Source organism: Zonotrichia albicollis, chromosome 3, assembly GCF_047830755.1.
Source record: "Zonotrichia albicollis isolate bZonAlb1 chromosome 3, bZonAlb1.hap1, whole genome shotgun sequence".
In the NCBI taxonomy this organism is placed as follows: Eukaryota; Metazoa; Chordata; class Aves; order Passeriformes; family Passerellidae; genus Zonotrichia; species Zonotrichia albicollis.
The window spans coordinates 46,753,629-46,781,169 of record NC_133821.1 but is presented as its reverse complement, the minus strand read 5'-3'; the positions used below and the strand labels follow the sequence as shown (position 1 = coordinate 46,781,169).

The window sequence follows — 27,541 nt, the reverse complement described above, 5'->3', positions numbered from 1 at the left end:
TTCAATGCTCTGTTGAATTTTTAATGTGCAAAGTGTATTTCTGCCAATTTCTACAGTGTAGACTCAGTTATATTCCCAGAAAAAGGAAAGGGAAATGAAATCCCCATTAACAAAAAAAACCAAAACTCTGCAAACAAAATATCACCTAAACACTTCACTTTGCACCTTGGCACATCTTACTTGGTGTGTTGGCCATCTTAGGCATTCTCAGGCACTGATTCCCTATCCCCATGAGGATGATCATATACCAATACAAACCAATACTTTACCTTTGCCTGGAAACTTTGTGTCAGATGTGTTTTTGTAGATTAAATCTCTTGGTACCAAAGTGATATGATACAAAGTATGAAAAACTGGGATCTCAGGAAGGGCAATGCAACAGGGATCATAATTAGTAATTTCAGTTGCAAAATCTCTCTACATAGAAATTGGTATCTCACTGAAATAATGTAAAAAAGAAATCCTGTGGGTCTCACTACAATGCAAAGACTGTCAGAATATATAAGTGGGTGAAACTGGTTAGTGAGGGAGTTGAGGGCTAAAATATAAGATGGCATGCACAGAACTGAGCCATGCAGAGGTGGAGAGATGCAAGAACACATTTAGAACTGGAGTGGGAATGAACTTTCTTTTTACTGGGCCTCTTGTGTACTGCCCACGCATTAGCCTTTGCTCACACTACTTTACATGTTAAATATTTCTCAGATAAGGAGGAGGGAGTGAAAAACAGTTATGAAACACATGAATTAAACTTTGGTGGTGGTAAATATCACAAACTCTCCTCCCATTTGCAAAGTCTTGTCCGATACAATTACAAAATTTATGTTTTTCTTTCCTATTGATACTGAGATGCTAAAATGGAGATCTGGATTTCTAAATGTAGTCTATGTGACATAAAAGGTTTTTTTAGATTTGGGATATATAAAAGGGTATATAGGAGAGGAAGGAACAAGTCTGGGAAGGCGCATGTTATTTCTGGTTTTGGCCATGTGAAATTTATCAGGGAAAAGATAAATAATGCTATATTTAACTGCCCTACTGTGGTTTAATCTTCATTTGAGACTTTAAAATCTTTTCTGTAAATCTGTCTCATGTAGAATAAGCTGTGGATGACAGAGTCTTAAGTGTAGGTATCATTTTTTCTATTAAAATTCAAATTGGCTTGATAAAATTATTGGATCAACCTGCTTCTCTTTTTCTGGCAATAGGTAAGATATGTCTCTTACAGTTTTCCCTGGCCTGAATACACATGTAGCACCAGATGGGAAAATGTTAATTCCCTTTGATTAGGACCTTCTGCATGACGGCTATATAGGTACTTGGCATCCATCTCTGTCAGCTGGAGTTTCTTGCAAGTCTGAGTTCCAAGACATCATGGAGGAACATGGTGCTGACCCATTATATTGAGTTTGTTTGATTGTGTTTATGCTTAATAAAGGTTTGCTAATTGTGGGGATTAATCATATGCTGCTACACTGTGTTCAGTAATTTTTCTTCCGTCTGGGAATAACATTTTTTACACCAACCAAGTACTGTGTCACCTGAGGTGATTATTGTTGTGTTTATCTAGATGAATGTGTCTGGGACTGGTTTTTACATTACCCAGGAGTAACATCAGCTCAGCAAAGAGATCATTCCTGGCAGCTCTCTCCTGATACAATTTCCTCTTTATTTTTGTCTGTGAAAGTTCTGCAAGCAGTACTCTGATATTCAGAGGGTATGAGGGAGGTAATTGCTGTGCAAGTACAGTTAGAAGTACAAGCAATGCTGCTTGTACTGCAAGTAGAAGCAGTATTGCTTGTACTTCTAACTGGTTTGCTTTTTACCCATTTCAGTAGATATTTGCATGTTGCTGTATGATCACCTTTTCAGTATTCCCCCTGTCACCACAAGATGGGGCAGGTGACCGTGCAGTCCAGGGCTGTGGAAAGAACGACATGGAAAGATCGAGATGGAAGCATTTCTAGTTACTCCCTGCCTCATTTTCTTTGGCCATTTTCTTCTCCATGAGAGTGGTGAGGCGCTGGAACAGATTGCCTGGAGAATGGGCATCCCTGGAGGCCAGGCTGGATGGGGCTTTGAGCAGCCTGGTCTAGTGGAAGAGTCCCCGCCTATGGCAGGGCAGTTGAAACTCGATCTTTAAGATCCCTTACAATATAGACCACTCAGTGATTAACATTACCCTTTGCACCCTTTGCAAACCAAAAAGTTTGCCTGGTGTTTTAAACTCTTTGAAAATTATTTAAAATGTCTAAAAATTCTTCTCAGGAAAGAAAGGATACATTTTTTATTTTGTTTGGGGGATTTTTTTAGAAATGAAATGAATATATGAATATCCAAAATGCCATAGAATTTCAAAAATTAAATAATTACTTTTTATCAATTGCCTGTCTAGTCCACTTCAAAAGTATAAAATTAAAAAACCCAAACCAAAACAAATTAAAAGAAACCCAGAAAGAGTTTTTGGTTGGGTTTTTTTTTTTTTAATAATGGGTATTTAAAGTTAGTAGGTTAGCTTACTTTTAATTCAGTGGAAATTTCATTAGGATTTCCCTCCCAAGAGATTTTAGCTGTAAGTAGAAGTTTTTCTTTGAACTAGTTTAAACTAAGGCCCTCTTTCTTGTCACGCACAGACAGGGAAATACTGCAAGATGCTGGATTAGCTTGTTCGCTTTTCATTGTTTTCTTTTGTAGCAGCAATCCGTTTAGCTATGGTATGCTGAGTTTATCTGATTAGCACTTAATGAGTGAAGGGAATAGGGGCAATGTTGCTTGAGTTACTTAACCCTAATAAAGTTTTCACTACCTCCCCCCTCTTTCTAAATACCTGAACTTTCCTCACCCCCCACCCTTTGCCTTTCCCTCAACTGCAGCTTGTTCCCATAGGAAATGCACTCTGGCTGCAGCTCTGTCAGCTGCTAGTGCTGCCATTAGCTGGATTTTGTCCAGTGCACATTGGTCACAGCAAACACCCTGCCCAACAGTGCTTGACAGTGTGAATGGAGCTCTTACAAGCTCAGCTGCTGTTTTGCTGACTCCGTGCCTTACCTGGGAACACTTACCTTGACTAAAACACTTCTGGCCAAAATCACCTGTAGCATGAGCATTTGTGACTTAAAACCATTAGGTATAACTGAGCAATAAAGTAATTTCTTGAGTTGTGTTAGCAATGACATTTTAATCAGGATTCACTGGAGCTTGAATAATTACATTATATAAAGCAATTCAAGAAAGCTGATGTTTCATAGTGCTTATAAACTGTGTGTGCCATACAGATTGTGGTTGTGTTGCCATAATTAACTTGGTAAGCTTCTTGCATAACTCATGTTTTCCTCTGGACTTCAACTTGATTTCCTTCTTTTAGGATTATATTTTATTTTTGGTTGGTGTTGCATTGTAAAATATTTGATAAAAAAGCAAAATTCTGAAAAATATTAGAAAAGTAATGTACATGAGGTTTTGTTGGTTAACTATTTCTTTGGCGGTTTTCTTAGTTTTATACAGAGGTGCAAAGTTGTCTTAATACCAATGAAAATAGGTCCAAGGAAACTGTAATTGATATCTGTGCAAGAGATTCCTTATGCATAAAGGTTCTATAACTGTTGAAGAAATAAGAAGAAAGCAATAGAAATTTAGGTGGAGTGTCAATAAGATACTAGTGCTGCTTAGGTGATCTGAATCTTTATAGGCTTACCTCTGAAAATATGTTTACTTATAACTGTTTAACAATACAAATATTTTATAGAAATTATCTCACATTTCTTTTACCACTCAGTGTCTCCAATTTATAATCATAGTAATAATAATACAAATAATAATGGTCTTAGCAATAGAAATCATTAGTAATAGCAGTACTAATAATAGTAATAACAGTGATCCTGTTAGAGCAGAATGTGTGTGTATGTTTTCAAATTTTAAAGATACTAGAAGAGTGTCAGAAGTGCAGGATTGCACTGGGATACTTGAGAAAGGTAGAAGGCAACTGTGAATGTTTCTGAGGTGTGTGCAGCTTCCAACTGGGCACACCCCAAGCATTTGCCTTCCTGGGTGAGTTCCTGCAGCTGGTGGTGCTCATCTTCCCAGTGAAGTGCAGAGCACAATGTGTCAAGGTAAACTGCTGTCAGTAGAGCCAGTCTGGAAGTGTTGCACTCTGAACTAAATGGCTTAAATTTTGGAGGAGAAATCTGTTTTGTCACTTAACTGACAACCCAAATAGTGTCATTTAAACTTCTCCTTGTTTCCATTGTTTTGTTTTGGTTTTGTGTTTTTGTCTGTTCTTCAATATGTATAGCTCATACCAAACTTCCGTCCAGCCATTCAGATGGAAAAATAAAAGTGTAAATGTGTGCATTAGGTATTGAAATATTTTGTAATGATTCAAAGGTTTATTTAAATCACAAAAAGTATGTGTGTGTGTTTTTCTTTTCCCCTCTCAGGTTTGCAATTATGTGTGGCTATATGTCTCAGTTTGAAAGTGTACAAAACAAAATCAGGAATGGTTATCTCTTTAAGGTATGTTTTTGTAGGATTTGGGGTTGGTTTTTTTAAGCTATTCCTTTAAGTTATTTCCTTATATAGTGTCAAAGACACGTTTTCCAACACAGTAATTCAGCCTCACAGATCTATTTTGGTGCTGAAGTTAAATTGAAAAGGTTATTATTATGTATGAAAATAAATTATATGCTTGCAAAATATAAGGATTGAGGTAGGATTCTGGGAGCAGCATTAATATTTCTGATTTCCTTTGTAGTCAAAGGAGGGGGGAAAGGCAGTAATGATTCTGTTTAGAAAGCCAAAACATGTGAAATAGCAAGCGATGAGCTAAAGCAGTTCTGCAGTCATCCTTCATGTTGCCCTTAAGTAATGTTTGTTTTAACTCTGTCCTTGCAAAGGTAATTGTGTTTTTTAGAGTTAGCTGTTTGTGTTACATATGCTACTCTCCCCCTCCTTGTCCTCAGCATTGCTTAGACACTTTCCATCCATGCCTTGCCCTCCAAGCTGGCGTCCCCCTTTCTGGGTGACAGTGAAAGGCAGCAGACGAGTTCCAGTCCCTGGGGAATGCCTGGGGTGGGCTCCTTTCACATCATGTCCGTGTTAGGACTTGGAGTGTGGCAGAGCTTTCCTGTGAGAGAGCGTTCATTACATCTGAGCTGTGCCGAGCCAGCCAAGCCCCGAGCCCTGGGACAGGCTGGGAACAAAGGGAAAATGACAACACAAGTGCTGCAGCCGTTCAAGGATGGCGTTTTTAAAAGTTTTAAAAGAGTCACTGCAGTGTGAGCAGTAGCTGTTTCAGGGAAGTTTTGCTCCTCACAAGTAAATCCTGAAATCTGTTGCTTTGGGAAAATAATAGTATGAAAACATAGCTCCTATCTGAATAGTTTGTGAGTATGATAATATAGTAGTCTCTTATATATGTCTAAGTCAAATACTTTTGTGACTGTCTTAATTAGAAAGATATGTGTGGGAAAAAAAGAAATGTTTGAATTAAATTTATTTTGAGACACAAATGGTAAGGCTGAAATATTTATTTTTTTCTTCCAGCTCAGGTTGAGCAATAAGCTTTTTTTGGTAAATTAAAAGTACTCATGACCTGAAATGAGAATGATTTGGAAGGGCCTAATTAGATACTTTATAGGTTTTATAGTTTCACTATAAACAGAACCATTTTATTTTCTGAATTCCACAATATAATAACAATTGGTTGTGTCAAGTACCATTTCACTGGGGCTGTCACATCCCAGGGTGGAAGGAACAATGCTTCAGTAATGGGTGCTGGCATGTAAGATCTCTTCAAGAGTAGTTGCTTCCTCACTGATTTGATCTGTGATAGTTTCCTAATATTAAACTGTAAATGAAATTAATTTAATTGAAGTTGTTGCCTTTTTAAGACAAAATTCTTGAATTATTTGACTGAATTTTAGAGCTATTTAGTCATGTTCTAAATACAGCATGCCTTCTTGCATTGTGTGCAACGTTGCTAAATAATTTTGTGGTTTCCCTCCATGAAGAAGGGATTTGCTAGTTGAAGTTTTAGGTTGTTAGAAGACAATTGCAGCAGGAGAGAATTTCTGAATTTGTTTCTGACTTGCAGCAAATTAGAATGTAAACACGCTTGCCAAACAAACATCTAAAGTGATACTAATTTTCTTTCCAATAGGAGCACCTAGACAAGGCAATTGAACTTAAGCCTCAAGATCCCTTTTTATATTACCTAAATGGAAGATGGTGCTATTCAGTAAGTTGTGTTTTATTTATCTAACATATGAATTGAGTATAATAAAGAATTATAATTAAATAGTGGGACTTAGGACAAAGTAGGTGTTTATTTAAGTAGATGTTTTGAGCTAAATGAAACAGTCATTTACACTTCCCGAGTTCAATACCACATGCATGATGCTCACAGCTGACCATTCCTGCAATGTAATTAGGTTAGCTGTGCTTGTATGTACCTCATTGTCTATTCAGGTTTTTTATCTGAATGAATGAATGAAAAACTGATTTTTGGAAAGGAGGAAGGATGACCTCTTGAGTTTACGTCTTTGTTCTGCCATACATTTTCTGGGTGGACCTGGGCTGGTAGCATAGCTTTGTTGTAACTTTATTTCCCATCCATAACTTAAATTAAAGGCACTGACAATGCTGTGGGATTATGTCTGTGGCAGCAAGGCTACCATACTGGCTTGGTAAATTCCAAGGAATGTCCAAAAAATATTCATGCATAAAAATCTGTAATTCACCAATGAGTTTTGCAAAAATGTAATTTGTGTCCTACTGGTACAACAGCTGCTTTTAAAGATTGTTTTAGTTATATATTTTTATTTTATAAAGATTATATTATATTGTAGTAGATTCTGTAGTGATAAGTACTCATATATGAAAAAACAGGATAATTGGTTTACAAGATTAACTATTCATTAAGTTTTTAGAAAAATTGTGCTTGTGCTTTAATAAGAGAGTTGTCATTTTGGTAATCCACATCTTTGAGGGCTCAGCTGGCTATCCATGCTGGTTCATCTCTAGTGCTTTGAGGAATCTTGTTGGAAGAAAACGTTCTTGCATTGTCTGTGCTGTAAAAGATCACAGTGAGTCTTCTCAGAATAATGACTGCTAATGCACAGTGAATTCCAGCCAAGCTTTTTTCTTTCGGATACTTCCAGTGCAAGTCACTACAAAGTGCCGGCAAACTGGAAAGAAGGATTTGCTGTGACACATTGCAGACTTTGTCTTTATCTGCAACAAGACTTAATGCAAAGTAATCTTTCAGCACTTTTTCAGGTCGTATATATAACTTCCAAAGAGCTTTCAGCAGCCATGTTTTTTCTCTGTTGATTTGAATAAGGAATGACACCAGCTTTTGCAAGGAATTTGGCTTTTTGCTTTTTGTCGCAGTGTAATCTTGAATATCAGCATTAGCTATGCAAAAATAAGTTGCTGAAGATGATCCTATAGTATGCCTGCTGTCCTGCCTCTGGGAAGCGTCTCTGACCAATGATTCCTTAAGCACTTTTACACTGTGCTGTGCCCAACAGCTAACTGCAGCTTCCATTTAAGCCAAATACTCCCAGATGTTTTTCGTGGCTTATTTCTCATGTGAGCTGCTGCTTTTTGGAAACACACAATCTCAGTATACCTCACTTTGTTCTTATTGCACTTTTTTTTTTACTCGTTTCATTTTCGTGATAATCACCACTTCCTGACTGAGTAATACATGTGGTTTGTTGTACTGTATTGTTACAAATTCATATCCCACACTTGCAACTTATATGCAGGACTTCCTTACTAAACATTGAAACCACAGATTAGCATTTGCTTTAGGTTATGACCTGACCTGCATTTATTTAAGTGAAACAATCTACCTAAACAGATGCAGCCACTGAAATATGTAAGGATGGAATTCAGATTTCTGTTGTTCTTCTTTTTTTATTAATTCTTGCCTTCTGTGACTGCCATGACAAAATAGTAACCTGAAACATACAGAACAAATTTTCTTACTCTAAACAAATGCAAGTATAGGACTGAATAACATCTTGTTCGACTTCTGGGGCTGTCAGCTCATAAAAACTTACTGTCTTTGTACACTTTCAGTAGCAAGATGAGGTCATTTGGAAACACTAGTGCTGAGGCATTACTAATTTTAACTTGAGCCCAGTGAGATTGGTGATATCCTCACTCGTTTTAGCAGAGTGAATTGTTTCTGTGCTGATCCACTAACCCAGGTTTTGGCCATGCTGTGATATAGGTAATCATGGGAGCTTGTGGAAGGTATGCCAAATTCCTTGCTCCTGTTCTGCAGACTGTGAAGTTTCATGCTGTGGTAATTATCCCAAAAGAAGATTGTTGGCTGTGGCCTTGATTCCAAGTACTTTGTCAGGGTAGAGATTATGATGGAGTGTTGAAAATTTCCTTTGTCACTCATCTGTTCTGGTGCCTCTGGATGGAGCGATAATGCTCCTCTTAGCTGCTCTGTTTTTAGTGTTCAGTCTCACTGTTGTTAAGGCTGGGAAGTGTTGTCCAGTGTGAGATAAAGCAGAAAAGGGATGATTCAGGCAAGATTAGTTTTTACATTTAGCCTAGCTGACTTACGGAGCAAGTTAGGATAGGCCACAATGTTTGTTCTTTTGTAGGTATCACTTCCCAGGGTATTTTTGTGTAATTTCGGTCACATATTCTTTTACTGAAGCAGTGTAATTAAAAAAGATAACAAGTTTTTGATATTTTATAGGCTTTGGTAACAGTTTTGTGAAATCTGATATACTTAAGTCTTCCCAGTATAGTCAGATATTTCCCATTCACTCCTGATTTAATGCTAGCGGATTTTATTACTATTGTCTAGCATACGTTTTTTTGGATGACAAACAGGAATTGCATAAGATGTTGTAAATGCCGATGCTTCAAGTGTAACTCAGGGCTACAGTTCATTTTCACAAGTGAAAATCCATTGAAAAGACTTTGAGGTAAAAAGTATATAATCATAGAATCATCAGTGTTAGAAGAGACCTTCATTATCATCAAGTCCAGTTGTCAATACTGTCACCCCTAAACCAGTGGAGGCAGATGCAGAAGATGCAGAAGATGTATTGAAGACTGAAATCTATATGCAAAGACTGCATGCTGTGCTAGTAAAAGCTGTTTAATTAGTGGAGTTTAATGTGGCCTGACTGGCCTGCCATTTGCCACCTTCCTCAGTGTGGCACAGTCCTTTGCAAGGAGCAGTGGTACAGTGCTGCCAAGTTTCTTACCAGCAGTTTTTCTTGCTGGGCCAGAAGTGAAGATGATGCAAGGTGTCATAGCACCTTCCAGCAGAAAGGATGAGCTGGGTTTTCACTGCCTCACATCAGCTGGGGTTTGTCTGTGATGCAGAGCCAGTGACAGTTGTGCACCACCTTGTCTAAAAATCAGTTTTTGCTGTTTCTTATTTCTCTTACCATTTAAAGTCAGTAGAGCTGTACAAAAGAGGAGGATCATAGAATCCTCTCAGCTCTGTTAGAAAATTACTCCTGGTATCACAATCAGGCAGGCAAGATTTTCACCAGTCATTTCATAGATGTCATAGTGGGCAAAATTTGGCCTATGAGACCTGCTGTTTATACAAGAAGTGAATGGATCTATGATGCATGGTATATAAGAATTATTTCCTTAAAGTTTTGGGCACAATTATCTGATAATTCTTTATAATTGTATGGTCGAGGGGGAGGGGAGTTGTGTTTTAATGTTTCAAATAGCTGATAAAACTTTCTAGTTAAGACTTATGTCTACTTGCCATTACAGGACAGGCACAGAACAGCTATCATGTACTTGTGAAACTGGATCAGAGTCCCTGGTAAATGCTAGTAGTGTATTAAAAATTAGATCTCCTGAATTTTCCTTCTGCAGGTTATAGGCTATGTTTTGGGTTTGTCTGTTGTGTATCCCAGTATCTGTTTGGGTTACATCAGGGAATAAATCGATACAGTTCATTTGTGTGCTCTCTACATGGGCTTCCCTTACTGGAAAGTGAAAAGCCCAATTCAAGTTGGATAAATACCTAAATGCCTGTGCAGATTGTCCAGGTTCCTCAGCTGGCAAGAAAGAGAATGTTTTTGTTGGAAGCCAGTATTTCAGAATTGGTGTCCAGTTACTTAATCTCTTCCAGAAGTCAAAACATTGCAAAATTATTTAGTACAATTTTACATTAATACATTGTAATGAAAAAGAAAAAGAAACTCTCAGGGGATATTTACATAAATGCCATTAATATTTTACTGAAGCGGGATCAATGCTGTGATTTATCTTTATGGAAGGCAATTGTGTGATATGTGTTCAGTGAGCTATTAGGAAAGAAGCATTGGAAGGGGATGTCTTTTAGGGCTGAAAGTCAATCGTGGATGGTTTTTCAATTCCAGTGGGTTAGTTTCCTTCGAACCAACATCCTGGAATGTGAAAGAAGCTGTCAGTGGGAAGGGTTTGCTTCTCATAAATAACAAACAGAAGACAAAAATCCAGCCAGTGTTACAGTATATATCTGACTTTTGCTGATCCTAGGCTAAGGAAGAGAAAGGGATATTTTTGAAATTGATTTTCCCAGTATTTAAGAGAGCACCACCAGAGATCCAAGAGGCCTGATGGAAGAGTGCCGAGTATGGACTTATCGTTCAGCTGCAGTTTAACTCTGGGAGTGCCTTTTTCCATCTCTGGATATAATGGAGATTTTGGTATAGGATAAATTGATGACAGCTTGTTGACAGATCTGTAGGAGAGGTTGGTTGAGACAAGCATCTCTATTTGCTTTGGGATACTGTAGAGTGGCCTCCTCTCCTTGGCAAAGGCTGGGCTGTCAGGATGACCCACTACCCTTCAGCTCTAAGGGAGATCAGGAGTTGGCTGATGGTTCCTCAGGCCTTTGTTGCTCTTGAGTGGGTGGGAGTAGCTCTCCTTATGTTTGGCAGCTCAGGAGTGATGTTCCTTGAGTGACCCAGCACATTAAAACCTGATACTCTGTGGAAACACAGTGTTCCTTGTGTTCCAGTGCTGCTCTGAATTTTCAGGCTTCTGGCAGGACTGACATCCGGGTTTAGGAGACCTAAAAAACCAAATTTCACTTAACATTTGGACATCATCTGTAGGGCAAAACCAATCTTCATTCCTTTAATTTTGTGGTTGTTGCAGCTATTACTTGCAGCAGTAGTTGTTTGCCTTATTACCTGTTGTACTCTACTACTCCTGGAACACTTACTAAGTGAAATCATGGTTCTGCTGTAGTTGATGACAGTTACCCTCTCTTTATACTTGATTTTGTATGGACCTCCAGATGCACTTTGTACTATTGGAGTAGCCTTGACTGTAGCAGTCAATTCTGCACTATGCTGGAGCACATTCCACCAGGGGGTCCATTCCCTGTGCTTGCTCACAGACAGAGAATCAATAATATGTAGGTGTAGTAGGAATGATGTTTCCATTTCATTGAACATGGTGTAAGAGTTACTCAAATGAAGTTATTTCAAGTTAAAGACTTTGCTTATGGGTGTTTAGGGGAAGAGTATAGGTTTGTGTTCATCATTATTGCTCTGGGACACAGTTTTGTGTATTCATATAACAGGTCTCTTCCATTTGTCCCACTTCAGTCCCAGAGGGGTGCAGACAGACTCATGTGGGGCACAGTTAAGCTGTTGTGATGGGATTCACCTCAGCTGCCTTTAGCTATCCCCAGGGTCTGCTCCTTTTGTAGTTGAAGAAAAAAAAGATAGGAGTGTTCATCTCAGGCTAAGGTAGGTGAAGAATAATTGCCTAATGGAAGTGATTCTCTGTATTGAGAATGCAAGGAACCTGGACAACTTGTGTGTGACAATTTGTGTGTGACAACTTGTGTGAACTAGATACTTCATATATGGAGGGCTAGGCTTGCTGTGACAAATTCATTAAGGCAGTGGCATGTAAGTCTCACTGCTGAAACATCATAGAATTCTCAGACTGTCTCTGGAATAGTCACAAAATATAATGCTGGATAGAGTGCACATTAAAAAACCTCACTATTGTCATAGAATCATCAAGGTTGGAAAAGACCTATTAGGATCAAGTCCAGCTGTTAACCCAGCACTGTCCTGTTCATCACCAGCCCATGTCCACAAGTGCCACACCCACATGTCTGAACACTTCCAGGGAAGTGATTATATCACTTCCTTGGGCAACCGATTCCAATGCTTTACCACCTTTTCAGTAAAGGAAATTTTCCTAAGATCCAGTCCAAACCTTCCCTTGGTACTATTTTGTCTGGTCCCATCACTTGTTACCTGGGAGGAGAGACTGACACCCACCTTGCTACAACCTCCTTTCAGTGTGGGTGGTTTTGTGTGAAATGTGCATGTGCTTACATGCATTTCACTTTTAAACATTGTTTTAGCTTGATGGGCATGGTGAAATAAAAATGGCCAACTGCATATATGTTTGGGCTTTTTAGAAGTTTGAGTAGTGCAAAGCAGCACCCAAGCCAGACAAAATAAAGACTAAAATCTCAGCAAATCAGTTCTGATTAAATCTCATAAGAAAATAAAGTAACTGCCAGGAAGAACTTGTGTTTTCATAGTTAATTATAACTCCACATGGAAAAACTGCAATTTTGTTTCCTCATTATTGCACAACAGCAGACATGAGTGTGGTAATTGTATCTGCTCAGTGTGTATCTCCAGGGTGTTGTGTGCTTTTGCAGAGAACAGTGTAACACATTCCCCTTATTTCTACCCCCTCTCTTTCTCCTTCTTGATGTGTGGATCTAGGAATATAGGAATGCCCTTCCTATTCCAAGAGGAGAGAGAACAAGGCGACAGCAGATTGACATGAAAAAAACAGCACTTTGGCAAAAAAAATCTTTCAATAACTCTTGCAGAATATGTCTCAGAAACTATACAACAGTGAAAGAAATTAAATGGGGAAGGACATTTTGTCTATACTTACAATTAGACGTTTTAAGCAGCCTGTTGCAGTTTGTAATACAGTGGGAAAGCACTGCAGGGGCAACAGCATCTTGTTGCTCCAATGAGTAAGAACTCCATGATTGCTGGAGAGTTTTTGTAAAAACGATTTTCTGTTCTCAGAAGAAGCTTCAAAGGTGAGGTATGTGAAAGAGAATGAAAACAAAAGCTTTTTTTGGTAATATTGTTTCTCTCTGGGTTGTAATTTAGGGCTTTGGTGTGAGACACAACATGTAACAAATAAGGCCTTGGGACCCTACTGAGCAGCTAGCATGACTGGAACAGGATGCCTTCTGTCTCCATGCAATGCTGCTCTCATGTAGCTAGAGGCATTGGGGCCAGATGAGAAAACATGATCCTGTGCATTTCCCTGCGGACCTGTATTTCTGGTCTTTGCAATGGTATTTTTCGTTTGCAAGAAGAAGCAGGTAGAACTTGATGTCTGTTCAGAGGAGAAGCATTCTGGTTGGTCGCTGTGGATAGTTAGGACAGAGTGGATTCTCATATTTTACAATTATTAGCTGACATCTCCTGGATAATTGCTGGATATAGGTGGAGCTGGTATGGGGAGCAGCAGCAGCCCTGCAAATATTGAGAAGCCAGGGAATGAAGCAGGAAAAATCTAAAGCAAAGCAAAACCATTTTAAATTTCATAGCAGTAGGAGAGACTTGACTTCAAGGCAGAACTCCATTATTTGAATTGCAGCTCCTTCTGAAAAAGAGATGTCCCTGTGTGATTCATATCTCATCTCCAAGTCTCTGATGAGGGGCTCTCTTTCACACACCCTGTGTGTGCCTCTTCTCTGTGTTGCTTCTGCATAGATCAGGCCAGAAATTACAGAACCTTGGTTTTGCCATTTTTTGACTCGTCTGCTCTGTGACAGGAGCCATCAGTGCTGTGCTTCAGATACTGATATGAAGGAAAAAACTTCTGGCTTTTCTTTACAGATGTGATAGAAGTGACCAAAGGAAAGTGGCTTCACTCCTCCACTTAAACAGGCTCTTCTTTCGTGCTGCATTTCTTAGCAACTCCATCCTTTGCTGGAGATGTGAGGGTTGGGTGATGGAGGCAAATACCTTATGGCAGTAACCAAAGCAGTTTCTGTCAGGTGTCAGTGTATGTAAGTCGTATGCATTGTGTGGCAATATGACAGTTCCCTAAAGTCCTTTTATAACAGCTGATCTTCCTGAAATGAGAAGAGGTCACTGGCAAGTGTTATTTGTCAGATTGGAGGAGCTAAACATTGAGCCTATTTCTTAACAGTGGTTGTCACCAGCTTGTGTGTAATAAATGAACTTGTTACACAAGCTTCACCACCACTCACATTTTTACAGCGGCAACACCTTTTTATAATGTAGGAGAGTAGTCAAGTGCATAGATTATCTTGCAAAGCTGTCTATCTCATGAAAACCTCAACAGGTTTCAAGTACTGTTTCTAGCCTTAGGTTTTTAAAAAAGACAAGATGCTATGAAACCTAAAATGTACTTTAAGCTTTGAACATGGAAGTAACCTTATATTGGGGATGTTGATGTTTGGTCATATGACTCTAAAATCCAAAAGACTGCTTTGAGCTGGCCAAAGTGACACTATAAAGCATTCCTTTACAGGTTCTTTTCCAAAATATGTTGTATAGTTAGACAATATGAAAGACAGTATTTACTGCAAAACTGAAAAGCAACTCTTAAGAAATCTCACTTTTTAATTTTTTGTTTGTTTGTTTGATTTTTATTTCCAGGTAGCTCAGTTGTCGTGGCTTGAAAAGAAAGTAGCTGCTGCTCTCTTTGAGACTCCACCAACTTCAACAGTAGAAGAAGCATTGCAGAATTTCCTTAAGGTAAGTCCTAGCCAAGGGTTTTCCTTTATTGCTGTTTGCCAGCTGTTGTATGTGAGTATTGTCAAGATGTCTGTTCAACAGGCTGTGTTCAGTAGCTATACATTCAGGGCTCTTCTAAACACCACTGAGCTTTCTATTAAAATATTTTTTCTTTTCAGTTTTAAAATTAGTTTGGACACGAGTGGTTAGCACCTTTCTTTTCTTTATTTAGTTTCAGGAAATTCTCCAATTAATTGCCATGGTTAATAGTTATTGAATTGAATGTGATGTGATTATAGATTAGTTACATATGCTGCTGAAACAGATGAACCATAGTGATAGTGATTGCTGATTTGCCTCTTTCTGCAAGAGAGTTGACATAGGCAAGGAAAACTTTGACATTGTGATCCTTCTCTTTTTTCTGATCTGAAATTTTGCACTGAATTTCAGTAGAAGTGTTTCTTATTTGTGGAGATGAAATGGCTTTTGTAGTGAGGAGAGAAGAAAGCCCTGTCCTATATAGGTCCATGTTCCTGGGCATTCTGTTTGAACACAGTTATGAGAAAACACCACATGAATAAAATAAATCTATCTTTTATTGCTTTCCATATGACTAATTTCTGCTTCTGGAGCTCCAAAGCATACACGTTTTTCACATTCATAGATTCAAAGCATAAACTTCTATCATTACAATTACTATCAAAGTTTTTCAAATAAATTGGATAGGCATCTTTTCCTCACTGTAAAAAGTTCTTCTTTTCTGTGTTCTTAGTCCATTTAAAGACTGAAAATCTCCTGAATTTTGGACAGTACAATACATTACCATCTTCCCAGTTTAAGAGATTTTATCTTGAAGGTCAAATTCCAAAAGTGGTAGAAATAATTTGAAACATTTGCTTTAGCCTCAGGGTATTTTGTGGTGGGCTGCAGAGTGACTGTGGTTTTAAGTCATCTTCAGCAACAAAAATCAAATTACTCTCTAAAAGACAACTTTCAGTTGTTTGATTCTACACAGTTGTGGTAAAGCAGCATTGTTTTGGTCCAAAGATTACAGCTACTATAAATTTCACTGATGTAATTTTCCCCTCCCAATAGCTGTTCTTTGATTAAAAGCTGCTTCTTTGTTAGTAGATAATTAGTAAAAGTTTTACTCATCTTGCAAGCTTCTATATCCTTGATTTGTTTAAAAAAAAAAAAGACATTATTAAACTTTTTTAAATTACCTGAAGTTTTTAGAAGATGATAATTTAAAAAGAAAAGTGAACGCAAACCCAGAAAATAAGAGAATGTGGAAAGGAAATAATTGTAAAATTGATAAACACAGTTCTTTACTCATTACACAAAAAGTGAATGATTGTTACTTTCTCACTTCTTTGATGAGGAAATAAATGCTAATAATCTGTAGACAGTGGTATCTTTAAACCTACCGTGTAAGTGAATGAATCCAACAGATCTTGTACAGAATGACCCTAGATCTTTAGAGAATGCTTTGGGTGAGAGGAGAGCAAGCAGTACAGAACATTTTCTGCGTTCATTGTCAGCATCTCATGTGCCTGGTTTAGGGTTGGAGTTTTGTAATTTTTTGTTTTCTTTTTTTTTTTGAAGTGCTACTAAACAGATTGCATTACACAGATTAGGGATGATTCGGTCTGATGTTTGAGGAAATGTAGTGCATTGCTAAAAATGTTAGGCAGACTGCATAAATCTCATCATGCAAGTTTTATGTCTATTTTCTTTCCTGTTTTTTATTATTTAGGCAGAAGAAATGCATCCAGGATATTCCAAATGCAATTATGTGTATTTGGCAAAGGTAACCAAGTTCTTTTAAAAATAATGATTTGTAGACTCTGGTGTTCTTACAGTGGTCTGATGGGAAACAAAATGTTTTTTCTTTTCAGTGCTATAAAGATCTTGGCCAGAAAAGCAATGCACTGAAGTACTGTGATTCTGCACTGTCAATTCTCTCAGTTACTAATGAGGTGGGTATTGAGAGTGATAACTTGTTCCCTTGTGACTGCTCTCTTGTCTTTGGCATCCATTATTGCACTGCCGGTAACAACATAATGTTTCAGTTTTTCCTCTGAACACAGAACATTCCTTTTTCCTCCACTCTAGGTTGCCTCATTACAGTTGTCTGTATCAACAGCTTTAAAAAAATCTTTGTTTGGGGAACTGTTAGGGACTCGTCTGTATCAGAAATTGAATTGAAATCTTTGTGATTCAACCCACTTCATTAGATCATCTTGAGCATAAGCAGTTGAGTGTGTCACTCTAGCTATGCTGAAATTTTGCCCCAGACCTATGCTTTTCTCAATTGAAAGCACTCTGGATTTTTGTCCTACAGTCTCTGTCTCTGCTCCTGAAAGCCTCTGATTTGTGGTTCTTGTTAAGGGCAGTATGTTAATTACAGCAGAGACAGATGAGTTATTAAAGATTGGCTTTGTCTTCAACCACAGGGCAGTTAAGGGAGCACAGTTCTTCAAGTCACATCTGCTAGCCTAGAGTTTGTTCTTAGAGGTTACTAGATTCCTCTTGAGGCCCATTACAGTATTTTAGGCCCATTAGAGCATTTTTGGTATGTGGACACAAAATTTCTACAAATGTTTGAGAGATTTAAGTTGTTTAATTTCTCAAATATAAACCAAGTCATGGCAAGAAGGTTCACTCTGTCTGATCTCATGTAGAAGCAAGTTCCATAACTGACCTATAACTGGAAACATCTTACCATCCTAGAGCATGACGAGTTCAAACCTGAGCTTTTCCAGCCTAAGGGACCCCCTCTGAGCACAGCAGATGTGGTATGGAGAAAGAGAGGTGATTCCTGAGAGGAATTGGCCCCATCCCATTTAATTCTTTGAAGTTAAGGAAAAAGACCATTAAATAACTCTTTAACTTGATTGACAATAAATGCTGTGTGTGGAGCACTAACATGTTTATGTCAAGTGTTCCTGCTGGGAAGAGAGACCCCTGCATGCCTCACCAGCCGCTGCTCCTGGGTGGCCTGATTTTTGGCCCCAGTTACAGTATGTACCAATCATAAATTAGGTAATCATTGCTTAAGGTCAGTGTTTCTTTAAATATCTATTGATACTGATATGACATTAACAATGATTTAATTCTCTTTATTCTTTACTTATTGTTAAAATATACCTTCAGCTTGCCTATTACAGAACATAGGGAAGGCTGCTATAAATTATCTGTTTAATATCCCATCACATTTGTGCAGTATCAGCAGACCTGAGAAGGAGAAGGAAGCCTGAGATGAGAGCAGGAATTCAAAAGGAGTCTGAGGGATAGGTGTATGTATTCTGACAAGCAGGGTGGTGATGAGAACAAGAATTACACTGATTTGTGTAATCAGAAGAGTGAGCATCAAATGAGCCCTAAAAATCTTTTGTCCCTCTGAAGAGGATAAGATGATTTGACCTCTCCTGTTTTGAAAAATCCTATAGATATCACAGATTAATCTCCTTTGTCTTGTTTACTTGTGATGTGTTTTGAGTTAGATTTAGGAAAAAAGAGTCCAGAAGAATATGGCATTAGGGCAGTAGTATGTAATTCAATTTAAAAAAAAACAACCAAGCACTCAGCACAGGGTAAAAAAACCAAGTGCATGCTGAAAGAAATTACTGTGAAATGGAGATCTGGAACATGAACTTTGCTGTTGCTGGCTGTTACCTCAAATCCCATCTGAATTCGAATATTACATGTTATTTTGGTTATTGTGTTACAGAAAGACTGTTACTGATTTTTGGGAAAATGTGTTGGAAGTGAAGTGGTTCAGGGCTTGGAGCTGTATGTAGGAGTAACATTTAGTGAGATTAGTTTAAGAGGGGAGAGAGACTGTAATAAGACTGAAGAGGCATTGGGGAGAGAGTAATAAGCAGATGCTAATATGCACTTTATTATTGCCTGAATTGACTGCAGCCCTGTAAAAGTTGGGGCTCATGGTCTGAAAAAAAGCACAGGTCAGCTGCAGTGCGAGGATTTCTTTCCATTTGCCACAGCTCAGGATCTCAGGATTGTCAGCAGTGTGGTATTTTGTCACAGTCATGTGAAACCCATCATTCCCAAGTGTAATCATAGTTTCTCATATGAATTTTCTCTTTCTTCAAGCAGGGGAACTCCTTTATTGTTTTTAAATGTTGACTTCTAGTGAGAAACATGTATTTGTATAAAGGCATAAAATCAGGAGCAGGCTGAGAGACAAAGTTTCTGGAAAGGTGCCACGTTGAGGAAATGTATAGTATTTCATGATAAAAATCATCCTGCTGAAAAATTATCATACACAGTGGTTTACTTTTTATTGCTTCTGAGCATCCACAGTTTCCAATGCCTTCTGGGAACCAGAGGTGCTTGGCATCAGTAAGGTAGCCCATAGCTCATTTTAATCCTCAAGTCAAATTCTCAGCTGCTCTAATTCAGGACACTTCTTTGACACTTTTTCTAGGATTCATTTCACAAAACATTTCAAGTTAAGTGATACTATTTTTGTCTTGAATGTTACGTCACATCCAGATATCGCTTCTGTGCCTCTGTCTTACCATTTACAGAGTTTGTTTTAATTCAAGGGGTAAAGGGGCTTCCAAACATAGTTCATTCTTATTAAAGGAAAAAAAAAAACAAATGGCCTGTTTCAAACCTATTCTGAATCTTAGAAAGGATACACAGAAATTATAAAAAAATAAACAAGTTCTGATTGAGTGAGTCCTGTAAATTAAGAGTTACAGGACGATTTGTAAAAACAGGACAGTTTTAAAAAATAGTTTGGCACATTTTTAACTTATCAGTCTATGCATTCTTTTTATTTTAAAAGGAAATATGTGTGATTTGGTTCAAATTACATCTGGAAAAACATAGCTGATATTACAGTGCAACTTTAAAGACCCTTCTCTATCCTTTCTAAACAAAAAGCCTCCAATGAATCATACAGTCCTTCCTTGGCCATAAATAGTGTAGAGTGGTACTTCACTGCTGGAGGTGCATGGGACATTAAATTGTCCAGTTTTTCTCTGGTTGCTACCCAGGTGGATAACCTCAGGGTCCTGGGAAACATTTGCCCTTCAGTAAAAGAGATCCCAATGTTCAGGGCTGCTGTGAGTTATTGTTAAGTGCTCAACAGCTGCTCTGTTCATCTAGAGGATGTTGCATTACCCTTACTGAGACTCATTGCTTTGTAGTGTGCTCAGAGCCTTGCTGACTGTGACTGTGTGAAGGGCTCTTGAAACCAGATGTGGTGGAACAAAATTACTTTTTTTAATTTGAAGACAAAAATGTAATTTAATTTTGAAATCGTGAGTATCTGTCTTGGATACAGAAAGACAGAACAGGTAGAGGGTGCATGTGTGTGAGTATGGTTAAACACATGGTGCTTTGCTTGTAAGGGGAATAAGACCCTAATTTCTTGTTTATAATAAAGATTGTTGGAAGTTTTCAAGACTGGAACTCTTAGAATTTCAAGTCTTAATGTAGAATTATAAAATATAATAGTCACAGAACTGTTTTTTCTTGTGTCTGGAGACAAGCATGAGCATGACAATGAATTCTATGCTTGTAGGACCAGTAAGCTCACCACAAAGGACTTAACAGCCTAGCAGAGAAAGAGATTAAAATTTCAAGGTTCTAGTCTCTATTACATTTTTTTTTTAATTAATCTCAAAAGCAGCAGTTGCGTTACAAAAGGTGTAGTCTTGGAAGAGATGAAAACAGGAAAGCAGGAAAAATGCAAAGGAAATCAATTTGTACTGAGTTGCTGAAAGTCTTACTTAAAATGTAGATTAAATTTTCCCTAAAGATAAGTGTTTTACAAAATTATTAGTGATTTTGTGCGCTCTGTCCTTCCCAGGAATTAGAAATGATGGCAATTCAGAATTGAAATTAACAAAGAAGAGAGGTTTAAATCTTACAGAAATTCATGGTTTTGACATTCACTTCTTACAGGTGTAGAATAGTAGGAAGCAGAGATTTATTAAATACTCTGCTTTCAGCCTCAGTGACATCTGAAACTTATGTGGAGGAGGTGATAAATGTAATAATAGGCAGCAACAATGGCTGAATTTTTACACAAGAATGCAGCTCCTGAGGAGAACTCATACAATTTTCTTCTTTCACTTTTTTATACAACACCATAATTCATTTCCCTGGCTATTAATTTCATTTTTAATATTGTCTATAAGGAAAAAAGTGGGATTTGCAGAGGGATGGAAGAGAGGTCAGAGTATAAATTTCAGCACCCATCAGCTGTTCTGTTCCAACAGACCATTTCTCTATCTTATTTTCAAATTTTTCCAAGAAATACCACTCCAGCAGCCATGGATTGGTCATATGAGCAGACCTTGTTGTGATATTTCCAACAGATCTTATTTGAAGCTGCTGTTGTAATCTGTCCTTCTCAGTAAGATTTTGAGGAGAAAAAAGTAATTTACTCTTGCTTTTAAAGTGAAGGTTACAAATTATGACTTGTTTTTGTAAAAATACTACCAATTGAAATGGAGTAATTTCAACTAACCTTATAAAGTGTTTTTGTTTTCTCATCAACCAGAATATTTTATTTTCATATCTTCAGCTCAATACAAAATGTCATGCTTTTCAGAGAATATTTGTTGCTTTAGATTTTTTGCATATTTGTTCTCCAAATGACCAGCAAAAATCAATGATGTTTCAATTGAAAAATAATGGAAGTTTTCTGATTTGTGTTCCTTCTGAATTCCAGGCTATTGTTTTCCTGCTAGTACTGTTTGTGGAGTTGAACAAAAATTTCCTAATAGCTACCACCAACTCAAAGTTAAAATATTTTTTGAGTGTGCTTAAAAAAACTATTCCTTAATTAGTGGGTTTGTATACAATGAATGTGACTGCTTCAAGTGCAGGGAATACACTTTTTAAAAACTCATTATAAAGAAATCAAACTTCAAACTAAAATTCTAGGGGAAGGTGAGACATTGGTTAAAGAGTTGCTAAAATAATTTGAGACTGCCCATATTTTACATTATTTTGTTACATTACTTCAAAGAATAGTCTATTTTTCTCTATCTTAGTGATCAGATCAATTTTCTATCTGCATGTTTTTGAAGTCCTTGAAAAAAGCTTTGTTTGCATTGTGTACTTATTTCTTCTCTCCCTCTGAAAATTATTCCAGAAAGTGAAGATATTTTTTGTGGTGTTACAGTTTCATACATAAGGATGAAGTTTATCCTCATAAATACCAAGCTTATTATATTCATGATTAAACTGACTATCACACAGTATTCATTTCAACATCCTATCAAAGCCAACACAGTTTTAGCATAGTTCTTAGTCCAGCAAGACTGGTCAGCAGCCAGTTCCCTAAAGTATGGAGTGTGTCTCTTCCACTGGCATTCTCATGATGCAGGGACAGAGTGGAAGAAATATTCACAGAAGTAGTGGTACACTCCAGGATTACAAAACAGATTGGCAAAAACCCATTCTGAATTTTTGTAGAGTAGCTGGGCCAAGTCAAACTCTTGCGATTTTGAAATATATTTTCTTGGAGGCAGTATGCAGGGTGAAGGAAAGCCTTGACAGGCACCTTTCTGAGAGGGCTGTAACTGGGTGTGATTGTCTTCAGGCTCTTTCAGCAATGACTGTGCAGGAAGAAAAGCTGTAGGTCCCATCATGGGAGAGGCAGACAGAAAGAGGAGAATGTCTTGAACACCAAAAGCTCCATATTGTATACAGTAGTAAAAGAAAAACAGATCATAGGTGAAATGTAGTCTTTCAAGTCAGGAAAGAACTAGCCAATTAAAATTTTACATGACTACTAACTATTCTGAATTGTATTCTGCTGGTTTGTAATTTTTCAACAGTAGTCCTTGAATGAGTTCATTTGCATATTCTTCTGGGTGAGAAAGGATATTTTTCCCTCTACTTGAAGTAATATCCAGAAATCTGTAATTATTGACAGCTGCATATTTTAAAGCTGTGCTTGCCTTGATCCTAAAAGCCTTGAAAAGTTATGGTTAATCCCCAGAGAAGATAGTGATAATATGAAAGAACATACAATACACCAGATTGTGGCATACAGCAGGCATGTAGAAGAAGAATAATCACGTGGATGATGCATTCGTGTGTTGCAATATCAAAGGAGAAAACTCATGGTACTATACAATTGTTAGTGCACACTACAGTCACACCATCTGTGAGAGTCTGTCAGGAAACCAGGAAGGGATAGGATAGCATTTAGCTTTGCATGATTTATACTGTCCACAAGAGCTATTGCTCTCTGTCAACCCTTGTGCATGCTTGGGACTCTGTTCTGCTAGTCCAGGATTTCTGCTGGAGCTGTGAGGGAATGATACAGCTGTACCCAAAAGCAGGAGTGTCTCTCAGCACCTCATTGCTGTTACTGCATATCAGAGTACAGCTTTGGACCACCCTTGCAGCCCAGCTCATTTAATATACCATGCTGCCCTGCTGACTTCAGTAAAACCCTACAGGATGCATGTCAGCTTGGGATTTGGCAGTGGTTGCACACAATTATGTTTTCGTTGGCTGGTGTAACCATTTTGGTTGTGGTCATGGGGCTGTATCGTTCTCTGCTGACACTTGGGACTTTGTCAACAAGTGCACACATGTGCAGTGCCTGGGTTGAGTGTATTAGCACATAAGGAAATAATTAATAGAGATGGAAGGTAAAATCATTATCTTTCTGTCTTGGCTTTAATTACCCTTTAATTTTTACATGCATATTTATATGTGTAATTCTCCATGTATATGTATCAGTAAATTTTTTTCAGCAAAAATGAACTGTCAAAATGTGAACCGCTTCCAGTTAAGCCAACATTCCCTTTTTCCCACCAGCTCTCCCTTCTTGCTCTTGTTTTCAACTCCCTCTCTCCCCTTGTTGAGTCCCTGGCCTCCCAGGTCTTTTTTTCCTGTGCATATCCCCTGTGAATGATGAAACATAAAAGTAAAGCAACAAAATAGCAATAAGGCAAAATACGGTCCCTGACCCTGTAACTTGAATACATTTTGTGTAGCAGTGTGCAGAATATTTTGAACTCATATTCAACTCTGAAAATTATATAAGGAGTGTTTAATAAATGTAAGCCTTGACAGTAGAAAGACAAGGTTGAAAATGGCTGTGTATTTAGTCAGTGCTGAACTAAGCCTCGGGGTGAACAAATGGGATTGACGCAAGCATGTTGCATTCCCCCTACAACTTGCACCTCTTCTTCTGCTTGCCACACTCTAAAGAGAAACCCTGCTGTCTGGGAAAAAAAAAAAAACAAAAAGAAAGAAAAAAAAAAGGCTGACCTTATTGTTCATTTTCAGAAAGCTACAGACCCAGAAGTCAACAAGGAAGAGAGTTGGTCCAGGACAGGATTTATGGCTTTTTCTTTCCATTAGCAGCAAAGCTTTGGGCAATAATGAAGTTTTCACCCTAAAACCAGAAACTAGTACACTGAACAGAGTTGTGGCTTCTCTCTCCTTTTAGCATGACACACCTCTTGGTCTGGAAGGAGTCTCTCCAAAGGTGACATAATATTCCCTTCACTGACCATTCTCAGCTCTGTTTTTAATGCCATTACTGATTTTTTTCAATGCTTTTGCCGTATGAGTTGTTATTGACCGGAAGCTGCTGGCTCAATTAATGCAACCCGTCAAGCAGTTTGCAACAGTAATTCCTGCTTTAACTGATATTTGCCTGTTTAGAACTGGCAAACCAGAGGTAGAATGCTTTGCACGTTTGCAGTTTCTTCTCCAGACAGTTCTCAGAACAATCTTGGGTTTTGTTCCATTCTTTTTCCTAAGCCCAGAGGAAGATTCAGGGAAGATTGCCCAATGTTTTCTGGACCTTTGCAACTTGTAAAGTTCGTTGCCCAATAAAATCCTTTACTTCTAAAGAGACAATTATCCAAAGTTGTTTGGAGATATATTTTTTAAATGCTGCATCCTTCAAAATGAGTAGAGAATCCCATCAACTCATGAAATGCTGAACACTATTCAGATATGAGAAAACCTGCACCTTTATAATTTTCAACTTAGAAAAGTATCATAAGAGTACAACCAGATACAACTAAGCTTTTCCATTTCTTACTAGCATGGGACAATATCTGGATTTTTACTTTTTTTTATTTAATGGAGTTTAGAATCATTTTCACAAGTTGACCACAGTCAGTACAGAAAAGTCTGTTTTCCCTGAATTAAGGGAAAATTTTGAGGTTTTCAATTTTTGTTGAAAGCAACGGCATGGTGCTCCAGACAGCCTGTAGTGACGTGGAGTTTAAGGGGTGCTCAATGCTGCATGACATTTCCTTCTGTTAGAGTATTTTGGCAAGAGCTTCCTAGCTTTGCAGTGTGTGCCTTTAAAGGCCTCTGATAAATGATTAGGCAGATAGTTTAGCCTATTGTTGCCAGTAGGAGTAAGGCAGTAACTCCAAGAGAAGTGTCCAGCTAATGTATTAATGCCTTAATCCAGACCAATAATATGATGTAGTTTGACATGTCTGGCATATGGTTTCTATCATCTCAATATTCTTCTCTGTTCCTCCATGACATTATAGACAACTAACCAAAATAAAGAGAAGCAGGAATTTCTTCACCCGTAAAATACATTCTAAAATGTTCTGTATTTTGTTCCAGCTCTTTGGTTGATTGAGTAATGAAGTGATCCTGAAATCTAGTGATTACTTCACTGACTGTCTACAGTATTTTCCTTCAGAATATCCCGTGGCATTATCATTACTGGACCCTATCATTAGAAATGCTTACACAAAATCTGTGATGTGCAGGCACTTTTCACTTGCACTGTTAAATATCCATGGGTGCATGTGTTGTGTGTTTGGACCCTTATGAGCCTTCAGGCATGAGGTGGTGACATTTAGAAATGTGGTTTTTAAACCAAGGTGCATTTTGCAAGCTAGAAGTTTCCCAGCAACAGCAGCTAAAGGAAGCAGATTATATCCAGGGGACACTTAAAAACAAATAGAATAATGGAGTTTTTGTACTGTGGTTACATGCTCATATGCATGTGCCCCTTTCCAAGCAGATTGGAATGGAATGGAATAGCCAAAAGATATGTCAGTGGGTACCTGTGAGACAGTCTTAGGCCTGGCTTAGGTTTGAACCCCCATGCAAGCTGTGCACTTAAAACATTGGGGCCTAAAAGGAGCCTTTTTCTGCTTTTTCCTGCTGCCCTTAGAGTACAGTGTAGTGTTGGCTCTGAGCATTGGCCTAAAAGGAGCCTTTTCCTGCTGCCCTAGGAGTGCAGTGTGGTGCTGGCTCTGAGCACAGCAGGACGCCTGGTTCTTGCTCCCACCTTGGCTCTGCCATGAGCCCAGTAGCATAGGCAAAGCCCAGTGTGGAAGCTACTGAGGGTGGAGTCAGCCCATGGTGGCTGTTACAGGTAGATATGGCTGTATGCTCTGAACCCACAATCTAACCTATGTCATTAATTACATTTCCCAATGTTTTCTTCTTAGTTGCATAATAAATCATTAGCAAACATCACAGAACATCTTTAGAGAAACTGCATGTGATCGGGATGCAAGATTACATCAGATATAAGGCAAGGCAGTACTTTATGCAAAGTACACCAATAAAAATTATATCCCAGGTTGAAGGGCTTACTGGTCTGCTGAGAAGGCTATTTGTGGGCTAACATTTTAAGTGCTTTAACAGAGCTGTAAAGGGAGGGCTGCCATCTGGCTCTTGTTTTCACTTCAAACTTTATTTTTGTATTCACTGATAAATTAGCTTACTATGCAGTCTTTACATTTTGTGGCTGTTGCAGTTGTGTGTTATGTCTGTTGTTAGTAAAGAAATGTGGATAGGCACGTATTAGGCAAATGAAGGGATTTATCCTCTCTAAATTGATGCATGGTTGTCTGTTTCTTTCAGGATAAAGAGGCCCAGAAAGACTTAGAGGCTTTACTTCTTACGCTGAAGCTCTGATACTACGTACTCTTAACTCTTCAAGCTGTAATAAAATTGTAAAACTAAAATGAGACTGGAAACTGTGGGTAAATTTCAGCTAAGTCAATGGAAAGACAGTCATTGATTTTCGTTGGCTGGGATCGTGGCCTTTAAGTGTCTGGCAATTATGGTATTAAAATAATGCATTCATTTTTGATTATTTATAATCTTGTACTGAAATTTCATTTTAGATTTCTGACACTGTGAGTCTGATTCTTTCATCATGAGGTCCGCTGCTGGCAATGGACATACTGGGAGTATGAATGCAAAAGGAATAAATTTCGCTCTTTGAAAGATGAATCAACTAGTACATGATGCCAGCATAGAACTGTGTGTAACATAAACAAACAAAAAATGTTTCTATAGTAAATTATATTTATATCAACTAATTTACACAGATGTGTACAGAAGAAAATCATTAATATTTATGTTTACACATTTCTCTACTCTTAAAATATTACAGTCTTGTTGAAGTTAAGCAAAGCTGTTGCCGCAACAAAGCTCTTTTTACTTTAAACCTATTGCTGGTTTTACAAAGAAATGTGAAAATTTTATAAATTAAATATTATAATTTATTTGTAACATCAAGTACAATATTAAATATAAGAGCAATTAAATAAAGTGGTTTAGAATAATCTATTATAGCTCTGATATGTAATGGATTTGTATCAGGATCTCCATCAAGTTTGTGAAGTCTGGCTCTCTGTCTTTGAAGAGTTGCCTAATGTGGTTTCATCAGAGTGTCTCTGAAGAACCTAGTCTAGCATGTGTCCATCACTAACCTTTTATATCATCTATATAACATAACCTGTACATAAAAATAGACTACTAAAGACCTACTATTT

The 27,541-nt window shown here is 37.9% G+C and overlaps 1 protein-coding gene across 5 annotated transcripts in view; it reads left to right on the top strand.

Annotated features, from left to right (window-relative positions):
* RMDN2 (regulator of microtubule dynamics 2) overlaps positions 1–27,335 on the top strand; it is a 50,409-nt gene extending 23,074 nt beyond the window's left edge. For all 5 annotated transcript variants that reach the window (XM_014266692.3, XM_074537309.1, XM_005486520.3 and 2 more), the window contains 6 exons: positions 4,437–4,512; positions 6,158–6,235; positions 14,682–14,780; positions 16,516–16,569; positions 16,658–16,738; positions 26,622–27,335. In XM_014266692.3, the coding sequence (XP_014122167.1) occupies positions 4,437–4,512; positions 6,158–6,235; positions 14,682–14,780; positions 16,516–16,569; positions 16,658–16,738; positions 26,622–26,675 (442 nt within the window). In that variant the 3' untranslated portion in view covers positions 26,676–27,335. The remainder of the gene's footprint in view (positions 1–4,436; positions 4,513–6,157; positions 6,236–14,681; positions 14,781–16,515; positions 16,570–16,657; positions 16,739–26,621) is intronic.
* The last annotated feature ends 206 nt before the right edge of the window (positions 27,336–27,541 follow it).